The 25,188-nt window shown below is 43.5% G+C and overlaps 1 protein-coding gene across 2 annotated transcripts in view; it reads left to right on the top strand.

Moving 5' to 3' along the window:
- Positions 1-8,148: 8,148 nt before the first annotated feature.
- Positions 8,149-25,188, top strand: part of citb (citron rho-interacting serine/threonine kinase b) — a 63,242-nt gene continuing 46,202 nt past the window's right edge. For both annotated transcript variants that reach the window (XM_030358019.1, XM_030358018.1), the window contains exons 1-9: positions 8,149-8,334; positions 13,890-14,018; positions 15,641-15,784; positions 16,352-16,471; positions 21,412-21,582; positions 21,659-21,712; positions 23,369-23,422; positions 23,934-24,074; positions 24,839-24,964. In XM_030358019.1, coding sequence (XP_030213879.1) covers positions 15,641-15,784; positions 16,352-16,471; positions 21,412-21,582; positions 21,659-21,712; positions 23,369-23,422; positions 23,934-24,074; positions 24,839-24,964 — 810 coding nt within the window. In that variant the 5' untranslated portion in view covers positions 8,149-8,334; positions 13,890-14,018. The remainder of the gene's footprint in view (positions 8,335-13,889; positions 14,019-15,640; positions 15,785-16,351; positions 16,472-21,411; positions 21,583-21,658; positions 21,713-23,368; positions 23,423-23,933; positions 24,075-24,838; positions 24,965-25,188) is intronic.

Here is a 25,188-nt window from a genome sequence, read left to right as displayed (position 1 = left end):
CTGTTCAAATTCTAACAAGGGAATAGTTCAGATAAATATAGATTCGTGGGCTAATCCTATATATCCTGAAGCAAAGTCAACTGAAATATTCTGCTATCGAAGTAAATGCTTCTGTAAGAATCAAGAGTTTTAACGAGAGAGCAGATAAGAGCAAAATGTTGAACCTACAAAACCAAAAAAAACCTCCCTTTACCACTACCATTCTGGTATCTTACCATCAACCATCCCCAAATCAGTCCCCCCACGGCCCACCCACCCAGCCGTGGCGAGTTGGTTCGCGGCTGCAGCCAGGGTTGCCATGATTCTGGCAACACTTTTTTAGAGAACAGTATGATTGATGTTATTTTACACTGAACTTTAAGTTCTTCTGCCTAATAACTGGAAGGGGTAGGCCTACTGGTGTGTTCGAGAAGTCCTACGCATTGTGACTTTAGTATCCGGGTTGCTGCATGTGTGCGGGTGGACATACAATAACTCCTGTTATACAGCTCCTATAACACCTGAGATCTCGTAGATAACGAGGATAACTGAAGGGGATTTTATAAGCATATTTCTACAGTAGTCAGTCAACATGGTGTGGATTTGAAACTTTGAAACTTTATTTTTTTTATATTTTACTACTGCAGGCCACGCTTGTGTTATCCAATTACTTCACGCTCACGCATCCCCCCTCAAGCCACATGAGAGGTCGGAATTATTTTTCTCCTTTCTCCATTTTCTCCTTATTATTATAAGGAGAAACTCCCCTTCACCCAGATGTGAGCCCGTCTGCCATCGGATTTAAGATAATAATCGAAAATATGTTCTGTGGGACTACATTTGACATAATCCCAAATGAATTACATTTATTGTAATCTAATTGTTTGTAGGCCCATTGATAAAATGATGATCTTTAGCTAATAGGCCTACAACATTCAAATAAATTGTTATAAACCTATAGGCCTAGTAGAAAATATTTCGTTAGATTTTCCGAATACATATTTGATAAATTATCACTAAATGAGGTTCAATAATCTGATTATCATGATTATTATTAGTGCAGTATCACGAGTTGCCAATCAACTGTTACCTTCTCTGACAATAGCTGATAATCACTGTTGCATAACATCTAATTTAAACCGTGTATCATCATCATACTGCCTTCCCTCTCAGCAAGGCGAGGGTCTACTCGCTGCAACCGAACCGAGTCTGCAATATTTTTCCTTCAACCGCCCCTAATTTATACAAAGTAGTATTGGTATCGAGCAGAAAACGGCGTTACTTCTGTGTTTAGGCCAGGAGAGGGCAGTGGTACCTCTTCAGTAATGTATTGAATCGAACCAGTCAATCTAATCCCAAACAAGTTCTTTATAACTATTACCCTCCTGCCTCATGTCCTAAAGTTATATCTTTGTTGATTGCGTCGATGATACATTCTTGAAGCTCAAAGCTTCTGTGTATTTAAGTGAAACGGTCTGGGTAAAATGGTGTTAGTATGGGACGGCCTATGGACTTTTGGGTTATCTTTACCCCAATCTTTGTTCTTTATGAGGATATGTTATGCCTGTATTTGTGGTATTGATACCACAACATACCATTTATTTGCCAAATTTTCCACTTAGAGTTTGTGCTACACTGCTCGAGAATATCTACATCTAAACAGGGTATAACTGATTCTTTAAAGACATTTGTCATATATGTAAGATAGGAAATATCTGCCGGAGGGTCAACTGAGGAGGTTCCTTGGTTGATTTATGAATTGTATTTAGTTATTAAGTCTTTAAACTATGTCTATTTTATAAGTAAGATAGTGATTATGATTCAACGATATTATACAATCAACCTCTCTAAATTATCTTACAATTATTATAACAGATCCATTGGCGAGATGCCCCTTCTTTTACATACTGCACTTTTAAGGTGTCCCTGTGTGTGCTGATATGCATCCTGGTTTCCATGGAAAACACTATGAAGACAAATTATTTGTGTGTGCTGAAGATTCAATGATTGACTTTGATAAAGAAAAATTTAGTTTTGGGGCTAGATGATACCTAAGGTGCATTCATAACAAGTCATATATGATGGTTTTATGTGAAGGCACACCCTAATAATTATAATAATAACAATAATAATAATAAATATAACCGCAAGCGGTGATTAACGGGGTCCGAGCAAAATTAAAAGTCAAGAACACACTAATGGAAGATATATAAATACAACATAATTGTAATATTTAAGGAGAGACAAGTACCTGAACTGCAGCCTCATTCACGTGGTCAAAATGTCTATTGATAAGCACACAACATCAAGAAAACTCCAAGCACACATTTCTCAAGTGAATCAAGGGCTTTCTTTAAAGCATATACCTGAAAGATCTTTGAAATTCTGGGGAAATTAAACATTTGTAGTCAAGAACACTAACAGAAGCAATATAAATATGTTAATTATGAAGGAAAAATGGTTAACGAAGAAGTTTCCCTTAATACCAAACTATGTCTTGGCAGACAGATTCTTGGAAACTAATGAGCCGGAATGTTGATTGCCTGGTAAATTTCAGGTGCTGTTCAATGTTGTTTATTAAATGAGTGGCAATGACAGATTGTCATGTTCAGGATTCGAAATTCTCAACCTAAGGATCACAGTACACGGCATTATCCCATTGAGCCAGTGACAATCCTGAACTACAATAGTGAAAATGTCGATGGATAACCACACAACATCAAGAAAACTCCAAGCACACATTTCACAAGAGAATTAAGGGCTTTCTTAAAAGAGTACAGATCTGAAAATTTGCACTGTTGATGGTATCCAACTAATGATAGCCGTATGGTAGTTATACAATAACAAAATGGTCGTATAGGCAAAATGGGTTGAGACTGTGGACGTTTGGCTTTTCTATGAAATTGTGGGAAAAGTAAACATTTTTAGAGCAGAAGACCAGGTATTTATAAATTCTAGAGTTTAATATACTGAAAGAATTTTGAGTCCAGATCATCTGGTGAGGAGAAATAAGCCTAATTCATGATTTATTTTACAATATCGCCACCTTTGGGTGGCGATATAGTGGGGGTTATTGGTAACCTACCTGAAAATTCTAAGAGTTTTCGACTTACGGTATAGGCTGCAGTTTGACTTTTACAGAATTTGAGAAAAAACGAATTTGCTAACAAATTATCAAAGTTAGAAGATGTCTTCTTCGTACTGAAGGGATATCTCCATTGTATGCTTCACCAAAGGCAGAGCCTTCACATAGCCATATAACTGCCTCAAAATTCTCAGCAACTGAGTGTTTCACATAGGGGTTGTAATAAAAGTAGGAGAAAAAAGAATGTGCTCGACAACCCTTTATTGTTGTAAATCAATTATATGAGATCAAACTAATTAAACAATAAACAGTAAAAGAGGCCATGACAGGGCAGGGCCCCTTCAATAAAATAGCACAGCGATCCACTAAGCAGTGGCGGCTGATGGTCAAAAATGTTGGTGGGGCGCAGCCATAGGCGGGGGTTGATTGATTCGCTGAATCGTCCAATCATGTGGTGATAACAAAAATAAAATTGATAACATTGGCCTGGGGCGCACACTGTTGTGACCCGAGGGTGAATTTTCTTGCGCCAATGAAAAGCTGTCTCTGCTTGATAGACAGCAAAAAGTTTGAAAGCTTATATTGACTTCAACGTAACCGGCGCCCCAGACTTGGAGGAGGGCTATAAATTACGAATGGCCAATAACTAGCCTAGCCGAAATCATTGACATTCACGCATTTGATTGTTGCTGCCAGTGGCAGGTACGGCCTATCACACAATTAAACGAGGATAAACGCAATGTAGTTTTATTGATTTATTTCGTGTTGATAATATTTGATTCATAGTTGGCAGATATATTCGAGTGAATATTTCCCGGAGGGGCGTCGTCCTAGCGCCCTCTATTGACACCACCGCCACTGCCACTAATGGTGTGTTCCTGAATCCTTGAACGCCAGACTTCCGAGTCGAAAGTCGAAGATCTCCCAGCTTTCTTGCCGAATTTCTCGAAGGCACGCCCCCTTTTTGTCTTCATCTTTCGAAAATCTGAGAGTACGCCGAGAGCAGTGATGACGTAATCAAATGGCTGCGCCCGTGAAGAGATTTATTTTTTAGGATTTGTGCAATGTAGGTCATTTTAATGTCGATTTTAAATGCTCTTGCACACTTGATTATATTGGTACTTTATTCCGGTCACCAATTTATGCATTGCATGTTCTTGCTTTCGACTCGGAAGTCTGGCTTTCGAGGATTTTGGAACACACGATAAGTATATAATGGTATATGTTATTTGGAGGACCTTAGTGATCATATAATACCATGAATAATGAGGTGATCGCTGCATGCAGCACTCAACTATGGTTGGGTGAGTACTGCATGCAGCGTTCAACTTTTTTTTTATTCTTTCCTTCTTTCTTTCTGTCTTTCGTTCGTTCCTTCGTTCGTTCGTTCGTTCGTTCGTTCGTTCGTTCGTTTGTTCGTTCGTTCGTTCGTTCGTTCGTTTGTTCTTTCTTTCTTTCTTTCTTTCTTTCTTTCTTTCTTTCTTTCTTTCTTTCTTTCTTTCTTTCTTTCTTTCTTTCTTTCTTTCTTTCTTTCTTTCTTTCTTTCTTTCTTATTCTCTACAAACGTTGGGACATATTTCCTTCCACAATTTTTCACCTAGAGACTCCATTCCAATTTTAAAATGTTAATATTAGCTTGGAATCGTGCGCTTCCTTTCAGATCTTTTAATATTTACTACTTTTTAAGATATTCTACTTTAGAATACAATTTTTTACAGTGGAAGTCAATTTTCTGACACTTACTACGTCAGACTTTGTAACTTGGTCAATCTCGCTCCAATTGAACTCGCTCAATTGGAGTACTTTTTAAGACGTTCAGGCAGCGTTGCCAGATTGGGCAATTTTCAATTGATAATCACTGTTGCATAACATCTAATTTAAACCGTGTATCATCCTCATACTGCCTTCCCTCTCAGCTAGACGAGGGTTGACTCACTGCTATGCAACTGAACCGCTAGTCTGCAATTGTTAATAACGTTAGGCTGGAAAAATGTGCATAAGGTGAGTACATACAATTTCGGCTATTTCAGATTCTTCAGATCAATTCCTTTTACATTTGTTTACTCCATTTAGACTTCTGAACTCCGTTCAAATCCCTTCACTTGATTTAAGCCATTTCATTTTCTTTATGCCTTAATCTATGTGGCTTTATTAAAAAATATTTTCAACCTCACTTTGTACTACAGCACTCACCGCACTTTCTGCAGGAAATGCATTTTCTAGTTACCAGTTGTAATTTTCCCTGGGTCAGACCACTGATGGACTGGACTACAGGGCACCAGATGAAGGAGACCAGTCTCTGTCTTCCACTGAGTTAGTGTCTTGTCAGACTCACTGCTAACGAATAGCAAGACACATTTTTAATTGAAAACACTAACCCATTTTTTTAATCTATAATTTCATAATTCATTGTGGATTCCTTCCTTTCCTGCGATTTCAAGCGACGATGGGCCTTACATTACAATACCTTGTTGCTAGGATACATCAGCAGAATGCCCCTGCGACTCTCTCCCACCGTTCCTCACACAGCAAAACATTCGACCAGTTCTGTATTAATAGTCTTGAATAAAAAAGCAACTAAAACCCCTCTTTTACCACTCATGTTAACGAACATGTTAAATATGTCCGTTTGTTTTGTGAACCCCTGTACCGACACCTGAGAGTTTAAGAACTTGTTTCTCAGAGCTGCATTATATAATGCTGTGTTATTTACACTATAGGGAAATTGCCCACAATAACAGAAGGCCACTTTTCACCCAGGTGAAACACCTCACAATCAGACATCATATTGTTTGCGGATCCAGAGGTTTGCTTTGACACAGCTAAAGCGGCTTGCTTTGACACAGCTAAAGCTACAGCTGTGTTTCTATCGATCACATCCCCCTGGCAACGCGCTGCATTATGTAATTCCACTAGCGAGGAGTGAGCTCTATTTATAATCCTTCACAAGTTTCTTTACCCAAAAACCTTTACTGGTAATCCTCGACATTGAGTTCTGAAGTTATATAAGAAGAATTTGCAGGACTGCAGATTCAGAAGTGGAAGTTTCAGAGAATTCCCTGGGAGATATATATGCAGCATTTTAATAGTGCAGATTGTCCTGACCTTTTCTTGTCTGTCTGCATTGTGATGATTTTTAAAGGTTTCTGGCAACGCTGACCAAATGGATAATATAAGTCCCAAAATACCAAGCCTAATTTATTAATCAATGCAGGGTGACAGTTTTAGCAGCAGTGATTTGGTGCCCTGTTCGAATTCCAAGGCGTGCCATTAGAATTCTTCACCACACTGAGCATTATACATTGTGGAAGTTTGGACCCTTTGCTGTGGGCTGCTGTCCCGGTCATTCACTGTACGGTATTGCACCTGCACCTTATGTGTGAGTGCTGCCTTGCCAGAATATGTTTTGCCATCTGCTCCTGTCAGTGCTTTCTCTGTGCCAGTGTGATATATTTATTTGTGTGTGTGTGTGTGTGTGTGTGTGCTTCTGTGTCTGTGTCTGTGTGTGCGTGCATGCATGTGCATTTCTTGGTGTGGGCATGAGTGTGTGTATTTTTGTGTATGTGTGATGTGGGAATCTGGTCAAATAAGGCGTCAATTCGCTTTTGCTGATATTGAGGCACCACAGGCCAACCTAGAACATGTGACGTCTGCTCTCCTTACAATGACCCCTGTACAAGGCCGAATCCAGCCCAGACTGTGTGTTATAAACTCTGTCTGGTCCTGCTATTATATAAATGGTGGTCTCTAGGTTAGAGAGTCCCACACTTCTGGTGATCTGTAGTTTAAATGTACGCACAGTTGATAATCTTTAGCTTATATGGACCTTTACTTGTTGATCTGTACTTTAAATGGACTCAGACTTCATGAACTGTAGTTTAGAGGGACACACATTTGAGGATCTATAGAGTCTAGATCTATCTAGTATAGAGGGACTTAACTTGATGGTCTGCATTTAAGGAGACTAACACTTGATGGTCTGTAGTTTGAGGACACTAACACTTGGTGGTCTATAGTTTAGAGGGACCCACACATGGTCAGCTGGATTTAAGTTAATCAAATTGCATTTCAGACTAGAATCACTGATTGATCTGTTTGGAACCTACAAATTAATTGGTGTCCTCCTCTGTGTTTGGCCACCTGTGGTTTGTTAATAAATCATCCACAGGTTGGAATCTTACATTTCCAGCTGTTGAAATGGATTGGCAGTGAAAGGCAGTGGGGGCCAGTGGTAGATTTAGCTATAAAAAGTTAAAGGCACTTTAACTTCCTTACACTGACGCTAATGTGTCATTATATTGTCATTTGCAGTCAGGTTAGCTCATGACAACTGCAATCTTCAGAAATTTCTTTGCACATAAAACGATGACGTCAACATCCTAGTCCTGCTAATAACTACATTACCGTAGCACTTATACACTGACTGTTAAGGCTCACTGGTTATAGACAACATATCAACATGGAAAACACAGAAGCGGGGTTTTGTTTTTGAGAGTTGACTTGTTGGACGGTGAGTTGAGATGTGTTTCTGATATGATCAGATCTGCTGCAGAACGGAGAGAGGGAGAAAAGAGTTGTGTGGGTAGGAGAGGAGTGTGTGTGTGCGGGTGCATGTGTGCGTGTGTGTGTTTGTATGTCAGAGAGAGAGGGAGACGTTGCTTGCCTGTCGATGGGGTCGTGCTTTCAGTGGACTGCTGCATTACTCTACGACGCAGTTTCTCTGCTCACCCTCCTTCTCCCTCTCTCTCCCTCCTTTCCCTCTCTCTCCCTCCTCTCCCTCTCTCTTCCGCTCTCCCTCTCTCTCTCTCTCTCTCTCTCTCTCTCTCTCTCTCTCTCTCCATCTCTCCATATCTCCGTTCACTCACACTGCTCGCAGCTCTCGCCCCTGCCATAGTGTATATTTCTCTCTTCTCTCATTGTGTTTCTTCGTCTCTCCCTCTCTCTCTCTCTCTCTCTCTCTCTCTCTCTCTCTCTCTCTCTCTCTCTCTCTCTCTCTCTCTCTCTCTCTCTCACTCTCTCTCTCTCTCTCTCTCTCTCTCTCTCTCTCTCTCTCTCTCTCTCTCTCTCTCTCTCTCGTTCTCTGCCGTTCTCTCTCCACTCTCTCACTCCTCCCACCCCGCACTCAGTTAGGATGCCATCCACAAATTTGATGAACCAGCAAAGCTCTCGTCCTGGCTGGTGGCTTCCGAAGGAGACCCCACATGATCGGGCTCACAGGACAAGGAGGTGCCCATTCTAATGAGCTTGGTGGAGGCACTGGTCGGCTCTGAGTGAGTACCATGCTCTTCTGCTGACATGCATATGTAAATGATAAGAGGAGAAATCTATTTATTTTGTTAATTTTTAAGAGGGTGTGATTGACCGACACATAAGGGAAAGGGATGTTTGCTTTGACAGCTGTGGTGTGTTTTACACCTGGATGTTAATATGTAGCGTTGTTATTACGTGACAATTTATTTTTAATATTTCGATTTTTTTACGTGCCTGATCTAAGCACCATGATTGATCTGCTGACTCTCGGTTTGAGTGGTGTTTTGAATGATTGATTGATTCCTCAACCCATCCGTTGATAGATCCGAAAGCAAAAGAAACCGAGGTTTGACGAGCTAGTGTAAATCCACGAGGAGTGCTGGTCACGACGTGAGGCTGCTGTGTCTTTGTTTACCTGTACCTCCAGGTTGCTTACAGGAGCAGCGACTCCTCTTTTACAGGGTACATAACGCCCTAAGTGGGGCTTCGGGCTTCCCCGTTGTCATGTACGAGCTGTCTGTGTACGGCCCCTTTGGATTTCTTCTCCAGCCAAAAAGTTGTTCCAATGTTGAAGATGTTGAGTAATCCTAGAATAGTCTGTCTAGATTCCAACACCACACTCCACTTAATCTACAACAGCCCCCTGAGTGGTATAATGTATAACCTTGATATTATCATGTAGGAAACCCATAAACGCGGCATTGCTGAAATTAAGTCTTTTTTTTCCTGCTTGATGCATTTTCTGAAATGATGAAAGATGTGGTTGGAGGAGAGAGCATCACTATGGAAACAAGGCTAGTGGAAGGAAGGTGGAGGATTCGTTATCACTAGTCTGGATCCTGTTCAACAGGATTACCAACAACATGACATGTCTGAATAAAAGATGAGGAATAATGGATACATTGCATGACTCTTCAATCAGGATGGATGGATAGAAACACTGATGGATTTATTGATGACACATAGATTTGCTGATCCATTGACATCACAACATTTTAATTGAGGAGTTACTGATTGATACGATAGTTAAATGGCATATCTCTCTGATTCTACAAAATGGAACAGCTCTCTCTCTCTGTGCAATCTTTGCTTTTTAACCACTGTATTTGGTTTCATGCTACCAATCAACAGTACAAGCAATACAAAAGAACCTGCACATTGCGAGCCACATGATGCTCTTACCTCCTAATCTTGGAGGAAAACAATACACTTGGTTGGATGTGGATTGATTATATTCCAGTTATTTAGTCATTACCTTGACGAGAAACGGAAGGGAGAAGCAGGGACAGCCAGCGGAGTGACAGAGCGTTCCCCAGCACACTTCGATGCATGATAATTGGAATCAGGCTGCTGCAGCTCTCTGGCTCTCCTGTTCATCTTCCTGTCCCCAAAAGCCCCAGCAGAAGACTTCATGGATTCTCCTCTACTGGATTCCCAGTAATCCGGGGCCTGGGCGTCGCATGCGTTCTCCCCCTAACTCTAAATGGATTTACAGATGAATGCAGTCGAAGTGTCGTTCATCCTGACCGATGGCACCCACGCACAGGGCCCACTTTGGAGGTACCCAGCTGAGGCTGACTCTGATAGAGCTCTCTGATAGAGCTGGAGCCAGGGAACTGTGCGACTCGTGTACATCCACTGGTAATCAAGTTGTGATTGCTTGGTGGATTCGTTGGATAGTCGTTTGGACATAGTTTGAATGTGGGGAGGTTTATTTTGGGAAATGGTCTCTTTAAATATAGATGAAACCTGTTCCTTATAACACTTTGAGGAGGAAGAGGAAACCCAAGGAAGCCCGCATGAACACAGGCAGAGAATGGACTCCTTCTGAATAATAAGGACATAAGTTGGGTTTGAATGCTGGACTTCCTTGCTGTTAATAAACAGTACTAACCAGAAAATAACCAACAATTTAACATACTTTTGCAACAAATAATCGATGACATTTGATAGCATGTAATTGCAATAACTTAATAAGATCATCTCAATAAAACAATGCTATCATGAGTGAGGCCAGCAGTAGCCTGAGGTCCCAATAGGGGTACTAGCACCCCCATTTGAGGAACAAAGCTGTTTGAGATACACTTCCCTTCAGTGATGGCAGCAGTCAATTCCTACGCGTCAGGTTTTCCTCAAATATATCTGACCTGGGTTTTGCTTACTTCTGGAAGGGAGAGAGCTGTGTGCCCAAGTTTGTCACTCAACACAGATATCACAGATGAATATAAAGTGAAGCGTTGACCAAAAACAACAAGCATTATTCATTATTAGTCATATTTTTGAATGAGAAGTATATATCTTAACATAATTCTTATTTTATCTACAAAAAGTTCCCTTGTTTATCAACAAAGGGGAACCCATTTAAAATGTTCCCCATTAAAAGGGTTAGATATGATCAGATTAAACATCTCATCATACCTCAGAACAGCCTCAATCCTGAAGTCAACCCCTGTACGTACAACAGTTCATGCAGCTTAGTTCACATAAGGTAGTTGTCTGCATACTATTTGAATTACTATTGAAAAACAATAGGAGATGCTTGGTGGGGTGAGACGGAGCTGATGGGATGGGGGAGACAGCTGCTGTGGAAGGCATTACACTTGGGGCTGGAACATACACACCATGCAGTACCGGTGTGTGTTTTGTCCAGTGCACACAGACGAAATTCATGTAATTTCTGCAGGTGTCTTCCAATGATTGCTATTTTACTCGCCCAGTTCCTCCTGTAAGAGGCTATTGAGGTATGACAAGGATAAGAGGTCACATGACTAGGCTAGGAGTTCTGATTCCATCCTCTGTAGGAGGTCACATGACTAGGGTAGGAGTCCTGAGTCCATCCTCTGTAGGAGGTCACATGACTATGGTAGGAGTCCTGAGTCCATCCTCTGTAGGAGGTCACATGACTAGGGTAGGAGTCCTGAGTCCATCCTCTGTAGGAGGTCACATGACTAGGGTAGGAGTTCTGGATCCATCTTCCTGAGGTCACATGACTAGGTTCAGTTTCAGCTCAACCAGTAAACTACGTGAACACAATTCTGGAAACAAAAAACACTGCCGTGGCAACCGGCCTGGAGCACTCAGTTTCCCTTGCATGTACGCGCTATCACTAAATTGGCATTGTCATGACAACGGGTATTCAAAATATCTCTCATTACTCCGGGAGAGGTTGCCCTGACGGACGGGACGAGACGAGTGCGATGGGGGTTTGGTGACCTCGGCATTGTCATATAGTCTGTGCTACCACTCCATTGTTTTAACTGCTTCGTGATTCTCCGCCGCCCACAGCCCCCCCATAGCAGCAGAGTCTCCTGCCCCCCCGGTCTGTATAAAGAGCCACACCAGGACCGGGTTCAACCTCTCCCCACTCTACGCCTCCTCAACGCCTCTGACTCACAGCCCGGGCTGCATTAATCAGCCCACAGAAGCAGAGCGCCGTCAGGCCTCTGTCATGGCTTTGTTTGCGTGTGCTTTATTTCCCTTGTTACTTGTGGTTTCAGAGAACGCGTAATGAGACTTGTCGGGGCAGGGCTAACTGAGGAAAACTGGCTGGGAAACTGGGACAGTGTGTGAAACAACACCAACGCCTCCCGTGCACATTTCTTTATTCTGTATTTATTCGGTCCGTATCAGATTCATACCATTTTGATTGCAACTTTGATTGCTACTCTTTCTTCAGGGGTCACCGTCGATTTTGAAATTCTTGCAAACTAAAGTTCTCCTTGCTTCATCATGAGCTGAACCATCCTATCATTTTCAGACCGATTCAACAGGCTGGAGTTCATACTGATATGCAAAGAGAAACCGGATGTGACCTCGCGAGATCAGTACACAGCTCTCACAAGGCTATGAACTTTGGCCATGATTTTGTTTCGGCCGAAGTAGTGACAATTGCTGTGGATGTTTATTATTACAGTGGTGGAGTCCAGCTGCGTGGGCAGGTTGCTCCCCTCTTAGAGAGAAGCGGTGGAGAGGGGGAAGACAAGCGAATCCATACTCGTCTGGTGCTTCATGTCAGGACTGACTAGTCCCTACGGAACCGTGTTACTGAGCAAGCTGTGTACTTCCTCTGATAGTTTATTTGAACGGCCTACTCCCACCAACGTGCACAATAACAGCTCACTGGCTTTCATCGGAGGGGTGAGGTGGTATAATCTTCCCAGAGTAGAATCCTGGCCTATTAGTTAGCCACTGAGATTCGCATTAGGGGACAGCCCCACTGAACAGGCATCAGTCATACTCTCGATGTGATGTCAGCTTATGTTCCCAACATCTCAACTCGCTGCAGATCCTTGTGGGTGTGTGCGGGCTATTACGGTGACATATGCCGGAAATCATTGTTGCCACCTGTTCCTTTCGGTTCTGTCACATTGTTGAAACAGAGTAGCCAAAGAGCCTAACGGCTTGGGATTCTTGGCACGTCATGCTGCTGTTTAGTCCCCTAGTCTCCAGAATGAACCTAAAAAGTAAAATATTAGATCAATCACATTACTGGGCAGAGCCATGTTTTATGCAATCAAACGTAATTATGTTAGCGCTGCCCGGGGCAGTGCGCCGGACTGCTAACGTCCGGTGTTTACAAGATATGGATCAGGTAGTGGCACTGCACCGTGGTGTCCATGCTATTGCATGAGGCCACCCCCCACTGCCTCTAAATATCACATTCCTACCGGGGGTTGGTCAGTGGGGAGTTGGAACACGGGTGGTGTTTAAAAAAAACTCTCCCTGGAGCTTGCGTAGGCGAGGGTTTGGTGCGCCAGTGTGGAGGAGTGGGAGTTCTTGAGCCTTGTGCTTTAAATAGACTCTCTCTCTGTTTCTCTTTCTTTCTCACTGCTGCCTCTGTCGCTCATTCTACCTCCTGCCTCTGGATCACAAAGGCTGCCAAATGTATCCAATTCTGGCTGCAAACACGGTTGTGTACACGCGAACGGCCTGCTATTTTTAGCCTCTTCACCACAACAACCCCGGCTCATTTGCACATTATTGCTCAAGGGGACTCCCACTCCTCTGATCGAAACTTTACCAGCATATTGCTGGTTTGCTAATTGTCTGTGTGATGATACAATAACATGATGGGCAAGAAAATGTGTGTTCATGTCTCGATCCCACTAATCACATGTTAGCACACGTTTAGGGTCCGTGGCATTGAATAGTATAGTGTCATCTTTTCCATTTGAATTGTGGTTAACCGCATCTCGTTTATTTGATTGGCTGTTTTGCAACAGAGGGATCATCTCATTATAACTGCAACGAATCCACTCCTCTCACAACAGTTCAGTCCATTGTTTTCTTTAGATTGAAATCGAAAGTTTTGTAATAACATAACATAATCTGCTATCATACGCCTGCACATATTCCCTGTAACATTTATGAGCTTGCCCGTCCCACTCGACAGGCCTGAAATGTCAAGTTACCATATTGTGTTTGTAAACGGTGAAGTGCGTTGAATAAATGCGGCGCTTCAGCCCTTCAGATCGCAGGAGAGGATGTCTGTAGGCCTACAGAGCGCTCTCCGTGGTTTATCTCTTACTCTCTCTCGCTTTGTATCTCCCTCTCCCACGCTCTTTTTCTCCTACAGATTACCGACTACATCCCCCCACGCGTTCCTCGTCTCCATCAAGACAAATAATAAAAGGACTGTAATCGCTCACAGCCGAGAGACTCACAGCGTGAAACCGACAGCCGTGCGCCGCCGCACGTGTCCCAGGTATCACCTGCTGCGCCTCGTGTGTTTATCGTGTACTACTGTAAACGAACAACTGTCGGTTTATCACACAGATACTGTCGGCCCTGGTCCCAGCAATGAACTGTGCATTATGCATGTGCAGTAGGCCTACTGTACGTTCATAATGTATTTTTTTTGTCAGCATCAATCCTCCACCCATCTCCAAGGAAATTATCAGGACGGTCATATGGTTCTCATAGGGGAATACATTAGGGGCATTAACAATGGCTGTGTTGACTGTATTGACTATATCTTACCTAATACCTAAATGTAACTATATCTAACCTAATAAGTACATTAACTATATCTTTAAACTAATACCTTAATGTAAACTATATCTAACCTAATACATAACTGTAACTATCTAACCTAATAGTTACACTTCACTTAATCAAATCTAATACATAAACTTAATTTTATCTAACATAATACCTCAACTTAATTTGATCTAACATAATACCTCAACTTAACCATCTCTACCCATTATACCTTAACTTAACCTACCCTAACCAAATACCTAAACATAACCCTCTCTAACCGTATACCTAAACTTATCCCTCTCTTACCTTATACCTAATCTAGCCATAAACCAAACCCTAAACTTAACCATGTCTTACCTAATGCCTAACCTAACCTTAAACCAAACCCTAAACTTAACCATCTCCAACCTAATGCCTACATCATGTATCTATATCTAACCTAATGCCTACACTTTATTTTATCAAACCTAATACCTAAACTTAGCTATATCTAATACCTAAACTTGACCAATCTCTAAACAATGCCTTATTTAACCATATTTGAACATAGGATGTAATGGGGAAAAGACTGGAATCAAACACGGATTTCTCTCAACTAAAGTGCTATATCTATCCAGTATGCCACATAGTCTGTTAAAAATAGTTGTCTCCATGGATGGTGTGGTCTGATCGTGTTAGCGTCATTTTGTGATCCCGTTGCCTCTGCCTTGTTCCCTGGCTCCTCGCCCTGTCTGACACTGATCTTAGATTAGCTAATAGCAACAATGCATCACTTTATGAGTGCTTTCAATGCAGAGGCAGCCACCTTCATTAAAAAGCAAAACACATATGCACTCTTCCATGGGTCCGAAGGCAGACATCAGCATATATTGATGTACTGTAATGTGTTGTCTGTGTTTCACAGCGACACCTAGATACCGACGCATACAGTATGTCGATCTCAGCATGAGAGTTTTCAGGCTCGGACGGAACCAAACCAAAAAGGCTCCATCCCTAAGTTACACGAGTGAACTTTAAAGGTCACATATTATACCAACAGGTGTGAGTGTGGATAGATAAGTCTAGCAGCCTAACCAGTGGACTGTAGCAAATATTGCTCATCTACCCAGCACACATCTAGGTGGGCACGCCCACTTGTGTTGCCAGAAGAGGCAGTTTGTCCAAACGGCTTGTAATGGCTAATAACACTCACACCTGGTTGTATAATATGTCACCTTTGACTGTTTTCAAAATGCCTAGTGGAAATCACGGATTCAACAATAATGAGTTTGTTCATCCAGTCTTGATGTGTCCCCTGACGGGCGAGGGTTGGTACTTGGGGTCTGCTGTGCGGGGGGGTTCCAGATGGACCAGGAGATCCCGCTGGTGCATAGGAAGATGTCTGACCTGGAGTCAGTGCTGCAGCAGAAGGACGTTGAGCTGAAGGCCTCGGAGACCCAGAGGAGCATCCTGGAGCAGGACCTGGCCACCTACATCACCGAGTGCAGTGTGAGCAGCACACACACACACACACACATACACGCACGCACGCACGCACACACACACCTACATCACAGAATGCAGTGTGAGCAGTACACACACATACATACATGCACGTACGCACACACACACACCTACATCACAGAGTGCAGTGCGAGGAGCGCATACACACACATATACACACACACACTTACATCACAGAGTGCAGTGTGAGGCGCACACATTTAGACGCACACACACACACACACACACACACACACACCTACATCACAGAGTGCAGTGTGAGGAGCGCACACGCGCACGCATACACGCACACACACACACACACACACGCACGCACACACACACACACACACACACACACACACACACACACACACACACACACACACACACACACACACACACACACACACACACACACACACACACACACACACACATAAACACACACACACATACACACAGTGTATATGAGGGTTTCAATTGTGAGATCTAAAGTTACAAGGTTCAGACTTCAAATCCCATGATTGAAGTGTGTGTGTGCGTGTGTGCTGCATGGGCTGTGCTCTACAGAGTCTGAAGCGCAGTCTGGAGCAGGCGCGCATGGAGGTGTCCCAGGAGGACGACAAGGCCCTGCAGCTCCTTCACGACATCCGGGAGCAGAGCAACAAGCTGCAGGAGATCAAGGAGCAGGTGGGGGTCCGATCACTGGAGCTCCTCAACTCAACTTTATTTATGTAGCGCATTTCATACACAGCGCTGCCTCAGTGGAAAATGTGAAGAGATCATACAGCAACATAAAACAGGGTAAAGATTGCATGAAATAGTTTTAACAACTGGATTTAAAATAATAAATTACACATGAAAATGCTTTTTAAAAGAATGCATGAAAGACATTTGATTACAATTAATAAGTTACAAACGACTTATAGTTCAGTTGAGCAGAAAGCGAAGGTGAGCATGAATGTTTTTAACCTTGATTTAACTGTATACTTCAGGAAGAATATTCCAGATATGTTTTGCGTATGAGCTGATTTCTTCTTTCCATGTTTTGTTTGGACTTTGGGAACCATTTGCTACAGTTTCCTCCACCCCTGGATTGATAATTACACAGGGGTTTGATCTGACACAACTCCAAGCCTTGGCAGAGCCGGAGTGCAATCAGTCACCATGTCATTAAACACCAACCGCGGCCGCTATTTATGGAAACTACCAGTCCTAATAGAAACAGGACTACCTGTATACACTACACAATTTCACCTCTGAAGCCTGACTTGCGTTTTGCTGTAGGTGTTGTTTTTTTTGGTGTAAATTATTTCCAACAAAACCACACATTTCACTTATCTGTAAAAAAATTTCAGGTGTGATGGTTTCCACTCACTGAAGTGCACTTGTTGCACTTGAGGCTTTCCAAATTCCAATAACAACGTGAAAAGTGCCCAGAGTTGTTAGATGAGAACCATTTGGATGTGAGTACCTGCTGCCACAGACTATGGCGTGCGGGGAAACTAATGTAATGTAATCGGTCGGTTTAGATTGTCAGTCAAAATTTCACTCTGTTTCAGCTGAGCGGTACTATCTCTCTCTCTGAAGCTACACTGAGAGATGATGACAAACACTCTGTCTAGCCCCACTGCACTCAAACTAAATGGGTAGTGAAGGTCAATGTACATATGTGTGTCCACTTCCCTATATGGTATGATGCAACCATAGGCAACCTTAAAGGAAGGTTTTTTAACAAATCAACTTTTAGTTGTGAGGGCACAGCCCTCATGAGGCCAGTGTGGCCATCAGAGTAGTTCACACGGACAGTATACAGATACAGCCATATAGTACAGATATACAGTATTTAATCATCAATACACAGATGCAGCCATTGTATATAGTACAGAGATTTGGAAAAACCAGGGGGAAAATATCTAAATGGTCAAAGAAAGAGGTTGGGGTGTTACTGCATTTCCCAGGGTGTATCACAAGACAAAGTCATAGTTACCCAAAATAGTTATGGGCCCTGATAGCGTCTATGGGCTGGCTGTAGTCATATCGTCCATAAATTAGATGACTGAAATAGAAATGACAACCCGACAGCTCTCCATCTGTATCGTCGTTCTAAATTGTAATCCGCAAGGCAAATCCTATTCAATATCTTCCGGATTTGACCTCAGCTTCTAATTTGGCTTCAACAACAAGCTTTGACTGCAACCCCTGGGCGGACGTGTACGAGACGGCAGAGTTTCAAAGAGGCAGACACTAGTGCTGCGCCTGGAATATCAATATTTAGTATTAGCCTGGGAACTTTCCAACGCAATACTTATCCTGCTATCGATTATTATGTATCTAACGACGGAACCGAGCCGAGAGGTGGGTGTCTCTGTTCCACTTCATCACGCGTGTTTTGTTGTTTTGTGTGTGTGCATGTGTGAATAATGTATGAAAGTGTGACGCAAAATCACACACACGGTGTGTGTGTGTGTGTGTGTTTGTGTGTGTGTGTGTGTGTGTGTGTGCGTGCGTGCGTGTGTGTGTGTGTGTGTGTGTGTGTGTGTGTGTGTGTGTGTGTGTGCGTGCGTGCGTGCGTGCGTGCGTGCGTGCGTGCGTGCGTGCGTGCGTGCGTGCGTGTGTGTGTGTGTGCATCACACCTGCAATCATTAGTCCTTGTTTTGAAGGATTGCCATGATCTTCACCCCTCAGAGAAAAGGAGTGTAAGAAATTGAGGCAAAACAAAGAAAGACAGAAAGAGAGTAAATATATTTGGACAGAGAAAGGGAGATGCACTGACTGAAATTAATGTACATTTGCTAAACATTTTATTGTGATGCAAGATGTTGAGCTGCAGACCTGACCGTGAGCGAGATGAAGAGCAGCCTGGCATGATAGAACGATCCGTTGGAAACATAGTTAGACTTTCACACTCTCAAGCAATATTGTAGTTGAACTCAATTAGCAGTTAATCCGCTGATCCATCACATAAACCCATTTTTCATCTGGGACGTGATCTGATCTGCCATTGATTAAGCCGGCTAATCGTACCCTATGATCAAAGTGCTTGGCAGGACGGTGGTTCTCCAGTGGGGTTCCCCCCTGTTTATCTGGTAACTGTGGCCATGTAACAGAGGGAGGGCCTGAAGTGAGGCGCACCGTGATGGTTCTGACTGGGCATTACATTCTGATAAACCATAAGACAGAAGAACCAGTCGTGTTTCTCTCGGATGTCTGCATCCAAAAGCTTTCCTACACAATAATGTTCAAAAGCCTCTCCCTTGGTGCAATGTGATGTTTACCCACAATGCACCAAGCCTCTGCAACATTTCTCAGCACTACCCAATGCCGGTTCATTTGGACAATTTGTGTGTTTTGTGTCTCCTCGAACTCCTGCTTTTTTGCACAGTTGACAGTGTCTCAGAGAAGGCATTGCAAAATCCTCCCTCTGTCGATTTATTCAGTACGTAATATTAAAACACATTTTCTCTCCATTTACTCTGGCACTGGTTACTAGGCACTGAATATATCTTGTGCAAGTGGTTGCCATGGCACTGAGAGAGCCCCATACCTTGAAGTGAAGAAAGCGTTGATGCAGTGGGCAGGATGTCACGGTCATGCTTACATCGCCTGGGAGACCCGGGCCCTTTGTCTCAAAGGAAGGCAACACGAAACCCTGAGCCGCGTGTCCGTTGGTCGAGGCGTCCAGTGAGCTGGGCCGTGGCGTCGAATGGGCCGGCGAGGTGGGGTCAACAGTGCTACACACGTTAGCTCGGATCCCTGGGGATTCTGGGAAATTGCGGTGTCACAAAACAGACAGAGTTGTTTTCCAGCTGTCCTAGTGACCCCGGAACTCTGAGATGCCCTTCTGTTTTATTGCGAACAGCGTCAGTGCGCGTTCCGCCCCCACCTCCTGGGTCCTCAGAAGACAAGGGGAGCACTCTGAGGGGGAGCGCTGTGAGGAGGCCACTGCCCTCACGGAGAGTGTCTTCTTACGCTCTACTTGCCATCACAGCTAGCCCCAGTATGCTCCTTTGAATTATATGGGGAATGATGAGCCTGCTAATTGAGGATGGGGGGGGGGGGGGGGGGGGGGGGGGGGGGGTTACATTAGGGTACGGAAAATCTTCTCACTCCTACGTGTAGTCAAATGATCACGTTGATGTTCGCGCTCATGTCACATTCCATAGTGGCGTCTTTCAAACAGTGATGTGATGATCACGCCCAGATTGGGAACTGATCCCTTTGCACAGAACAAGGGAAACGCAACCGATGCTGAAAACAATGGTGTCAGCTGACGTCCACATCAATTCTCCTGACGTTGTGAGGGTTTGATACGATGAAGGGGGCGGCAGTGAGGCTGGCAGCAGTGTTCCCTTTACTCTGCTCAGAGTGATACATTTTGAATGAGGGCCTCGCTGTCCTCAAATATTCACCCGATTTTTTTCCCGGGTTTCCAGGCCTCTGGGAATCGCTTTCGAAGGATAGCAAATCAAAAGTTCCCGGAGAGAAAATAAATGATTCTACCCAGAATAAAATAAGTTATTTCGCCCTGGGATTATTTTAGTTTCAGGTGAGTTTTTAGAAAGTTTGTCGCAAGATGTTTCTCATTTTGACAGGCGGAATGGTGAAGGCATACATTTTAGCATGCTTCCTTCTCCCCTCTTCAGTCAGAGCAGGAGGGCTGAGGTTAGGCTCCATACATATTGACGTTAACGAAGATCTATGTCACTGCGCTATATATTAAAGCCTATCCGTCTTTTCTGCGTGTATCTGTGCATATAAAACAGTGCATAGAACTGAAAATATATTAAAAAAAAAAAATTCATAACTCCCTTCTATGAATGCCCGTTGTTTTAACATTTTCATCTACTTTGATCTCTGTGCCAAACTCCCCTGAATGTCAGCGTGGGATCACAACACTGACATCAAAAAGCACTGGCTAGCCTCTCTCTTGCTGGCCGACTGCAGCCACAGCTGCTTTGACTGCCACTATGCTATGATGGACTCCTGGGAGTGTGGACCGGTGCTACAGCATAGGTCAACCGTTTTAGAGCCTCATACTTATGATCAGCTGTCTCACCTTTTCCCTCAAGGTTTTGAGACTAAACAAGCAGAGTAAATCAATTCCGCCCTCATGAAGGTAAAATGAACAGATAAAAACTAAAAAAGATCATAACAAGGAATGTTAATCACAGATATTGTGTGACAGTGAATGAATATGTGAAACAGAACTATGTATTTATGTTCCATTTTCCTAAAAGTACGTTCACTTTTCTTGTATCCAGGTGGGACTGGTGGGAGTGTATTATTGATGAATAGGAGAATACATCATATTTATATGGGCTTGGTATGGGGGAGTCATGAAGCATAGAGGACCGAGACAGACCGTGTTCCCAGTAGACCACTGCTGACAACTCACTACTTTCCTTCTAAACTTTCTAAACTCTCCTTTCTGCTCCTCTTCTCTGTTCTCCTCATCGTCATGTTTCGTTCATCTCCTATGCCCTTTCCTTTTCCCGTGTCTCTTCTGTTATTCCTCCTCTGCTGCTCTGCTTGTCATCTCTCCTCCTCATCCAATCTCCGCTCCTCTTTTCCTTTTTCGCCATCCTCAACCCATTTCTCCTGCTCGTGTCGCCTCTCTCCCGCGGCAGGAGTACCATGCCCAGCTGGAGGAAATGCGCGTGGCCATCAGACAGCTGGAGGAGGACCTGTCGGCCGCCCGTCGCCGTAGCGACCTGTACGAGGCGGAGCTGAAGGAGTCCAGGCAGAGCAGTGATGAGCTGAAGAGGAAGGCGGCCGACTACCAGCAGAGGATGCAGAAGGTAGTTCAGATCACCGTCCGTACCACCGGTACTCCGGTAATCAGTCATGTTGAATCTCTCTTGTTTCTGTTGACAGGCCAAGGAACAAGGCAAATCAGACACTGAGGAGCTGATTGGGAAGCTGGAAAAGGTACGCTGTGGAAAAAAGGTTATTGCATTCTCAATGACACTTGGTATCAGGCTCTGAGTTGCCTGTTCACACCATTTATGCAGAAGACGTTTCTTTGTGAAATATTTGCATGGGCTTCCCTGTCCGTTTACGGACAGCACATTAAAGAGATACCTGGAGGTGTGTTGAAGAAGGGAGGCTAAATGGCTAGCGATGGCAGGTTGAGCCCCCGTCAGCTACTGACGGGGTCGGGTGCTGTCGGGCAGCAGGGACGAGGTGGGATTGTTCTTAACGCAGACGACTTAGGACGTAACAAAATAAAAAGGCTTTAACAAAGAAGCTCAAATTCTCTGTTCCATGAACAGGCAGAAAAACACGACGATTTGGGAACCACAAGGTATAAGGGACAAAAAACAACAAACCGACACGGGAACAAAGGAAGTGAACATGTGTATATGGGAACAGGGTGATCAGGGACTGAGGTGAGGGGAATGAGGAGAAGTATAAGGACACCTGGTGGACAGGGGGAGAACGACCACTAAACAGCAGAAAGACGATGTCAGATCATGACATCTACAACATAAGAACAAGATATTTCATTGTAAAATAGGTTTCTTTTTGCCCGTGCCATTGAGCCATAGAAATGCTTTGTTAATGTGAATCCTCAAGGAGTCCATGGTTATGGTGGGGGCCGGGGACGGGGACCGGGGGAGGGGAAGGGGCCGGGGGCGTACTGGTGCTGGTCGATGGGCGCCCAGGCTGTGAGGCTGCAGTATTATCAGAGGGGCAGGAAGGCAGAAGCCGGCACAGTGGGGCTTATCAGCCTGCTGATTGGGGTTACAAATTATTTAATAAGGAGGAAAACTATTGCCTACTCCAAGCATTATGGTATCAGATGAGAGAGAGGGAGAGAGTGAGAGAGAGAGAAGAGAGAGAGAGAGAGAGAGAGAGAGAGAGAGAGAGAGAGGGAGAGAGAGAGAGAGAGAGAGAGAGAGGAGAGAGAGAGAGAGAGAGCGAGAGAGAGAGAGAGAGAGAGAGAGAGAGAGAGAGAGAGAGAGAGAGATCATTTCGACCTTATATTATTGTGTTATTTTCGTTTTGTTTTGCTTTGGCATTAGGCAAATTAAGGCATGCCTTTTTCAGGCCAATAAAGCCCCTGAAATGTTATTTAATTGAGGGACAGAGAGAGATGGGCTGTCGGGATCACTCGGAAAAACACACGTGTGCCAATTTTGTGAACAGCGTAATGAGAAAGAAAGCATTAGAAGATTTGCAGATGTTCTGCAAAACGAACAATAAATCATTATGAGGAATCGATAAAAACATTTGGATTATTATTTGTATAAGAGTTTGGAAATGAGGGGAGCGGCTTTTGACGTGAGTAATCAACAGTAAAAGGCTTTAAATCGGCCACGCTAGCTACTGGCGGTCTTTCCTCAATTACATTTGCCCACCCAAATATTTAAACTGTCTCCCCAGATCCCAAAAATGCCCATGCCTTTTTAGTCAGCAACGAGTAATTCAAGAGCCGACTAAATCAAAAAAGATGACAACCTGTTGGATGAAGCTTTGGATATCACTAAGGAGATCACTTTAAATTAGGATTTCGTTCACAAACCAAACATGTTGGAATCTGTTTCAACCTTCTGAACCACTGATTCTGATTCTTCTTTTCAGACTAACACCGAACAGCAGACTAAGATTCAAGATCTCCAGGATAAGTTGGCAAAGGTACATTGTTTCATCTGAGCAACATTGTAAATAATTTAGATTGAAGTGTGCTACTGAAGACATGAGATGTCAAGGTGTCTCTCAACAGAAGTCTCTCTTCTCTCCAACAGTCTGTATCTCTCACCCCTCGCTTTCTCTCTGGGACCTGATTCAGTGAAAACACTTGTCCTAAAGCTCCTGTTGCACTACCATAGACTGTTATCATTCAAACCATCCCTCCATCTCTTTCGGCTCAGCTCAAGCGCCCGATTTTGATACTGTGATGTAGATTCATTGCTGTGGTGTGTGTATAGTATACAAACATATAAGGATTTAACTACTTGCATCCATTTGTATATTTATTTATTCAATCATTGAACAAGGCAGTGTGCAACATGTTAAAAGCCTCCCCAAATCAGTTGATCCTGATGTTTATAAAAGGTTTTTTATACTTATTGTTTTCCTACTCCCTTCTTCTTCTTGTTCTTCTTCTTATTATTATTATTATTATGATGACTTTTGTCTTCTCAAGGCAGTGAAGGCCAGTGCAGAGTCCACTGACCATCTTCAGAGCATCCGAAGCTCCAAGGAGCGCATGGAGCGAGAGCTGGAGAGGTTCCAGAACAAGGAGGACGCCAGCGACAGCCTCCGGAGACGACTTCGGGAGACGGAGGTAACGGTTATCACCCCAACCCCCCAGAGACCTGCGAGGCTGAGTTAATGACTTCTCCAGGGTGTGGGGGAATATCCATTGTTAAGAGTCACTTTTGGTGGATTCACTGTTAAGCAATCAGGAGGTTATCATTGTGAGGTCTTCCGGTTTTTGAGAGATGTGAAAATTGGTTAGTCCTTTTCTTCCACATATGGGCACAATCTATGTTGTTAAAAAAAATCCCGCCAATGAAGTTTTAGAACTAAGTTATGTGTTTCCTACATCCATGCCGAATATGGTCGGAGGTAAAGCAAAAACGTAGTCACCTCTGAGGAAGAACTTGTTATTCGGTCTATCTTCTATAAAAAAAATAGGGTTGTCCTATAGTTGTTACATGTTTGGGTGTTCAACATGCTCAAGACTGCAGAGAGATACAAAATGTAATAATCTGGAGGGTATCAGGCAATCATAAAGAGGCCAACGAGCAAATACTACTTTCTATTACTATTTAAGATTTATACATTTAACCAATGCTTCTATCCAAAGCGGCTTACAATAATTTCCGATATGTGGCATTTAGGAGCTGCTAGGAGTAAGAATGCCTACAGGTAAGGCTGCGGCATTGGACTTAATAGATGAGTCCACTATAGTGATCGAGAATTTGATTATGTTTGACTGTGTGTGTGTGTGTGTGTGTGTGTGTGTGTGTGTGTGTGTGTGTGTGTGTGTGTGTGTGTGTGTGTGTGTGTGTGTGTGTGTCTGTGTGTGTGTGTGTTGATCACCAGGATGGAAGGAAGACCTTGGAGAACCAGGTGAAAAGGCTGGAGATTGTTGAACGCAAGGAGTGCAAGCTGAAGGAAGACATCCAGAGCAAAGCCCAGCAGATGCAGCAGATGTCGGAGAGGATTCAGGTAAACCGGCGTTTACTTCTCATCACAGAACATTACAGGACATAAGATCAGTTGGTAAACGCATCGATCCATAGCAATGGATATAGCAATCGAAGCGATAAGAAGCATGCTGCACCAGGGACGTTTGATTTTTCCGGGACAGTACTTTTCACTAATTAGTCTCTTACGGGAGATGATTAAGGGCATTGATTTTTCCATGCTGATAAAGGAAGATACTTATTGAG

Source organism: Gadus morhua, chromosome 6 (assembly GCF_902167405.1).
Source record: "Gadus morhua chromosome 6, gadMor3.0, whole genome shotgun sequence".
Classification (NCBI taxonomy): domain Eukaryota; kingdom Metazoa; phylum Chordata; class Actinopteri; order Gadiformes; family Gadidae; genus Gadus; species Gadus morhua.
This window is presented reverse-complemented; position numbering and strand designations above follow the sequence as displayed.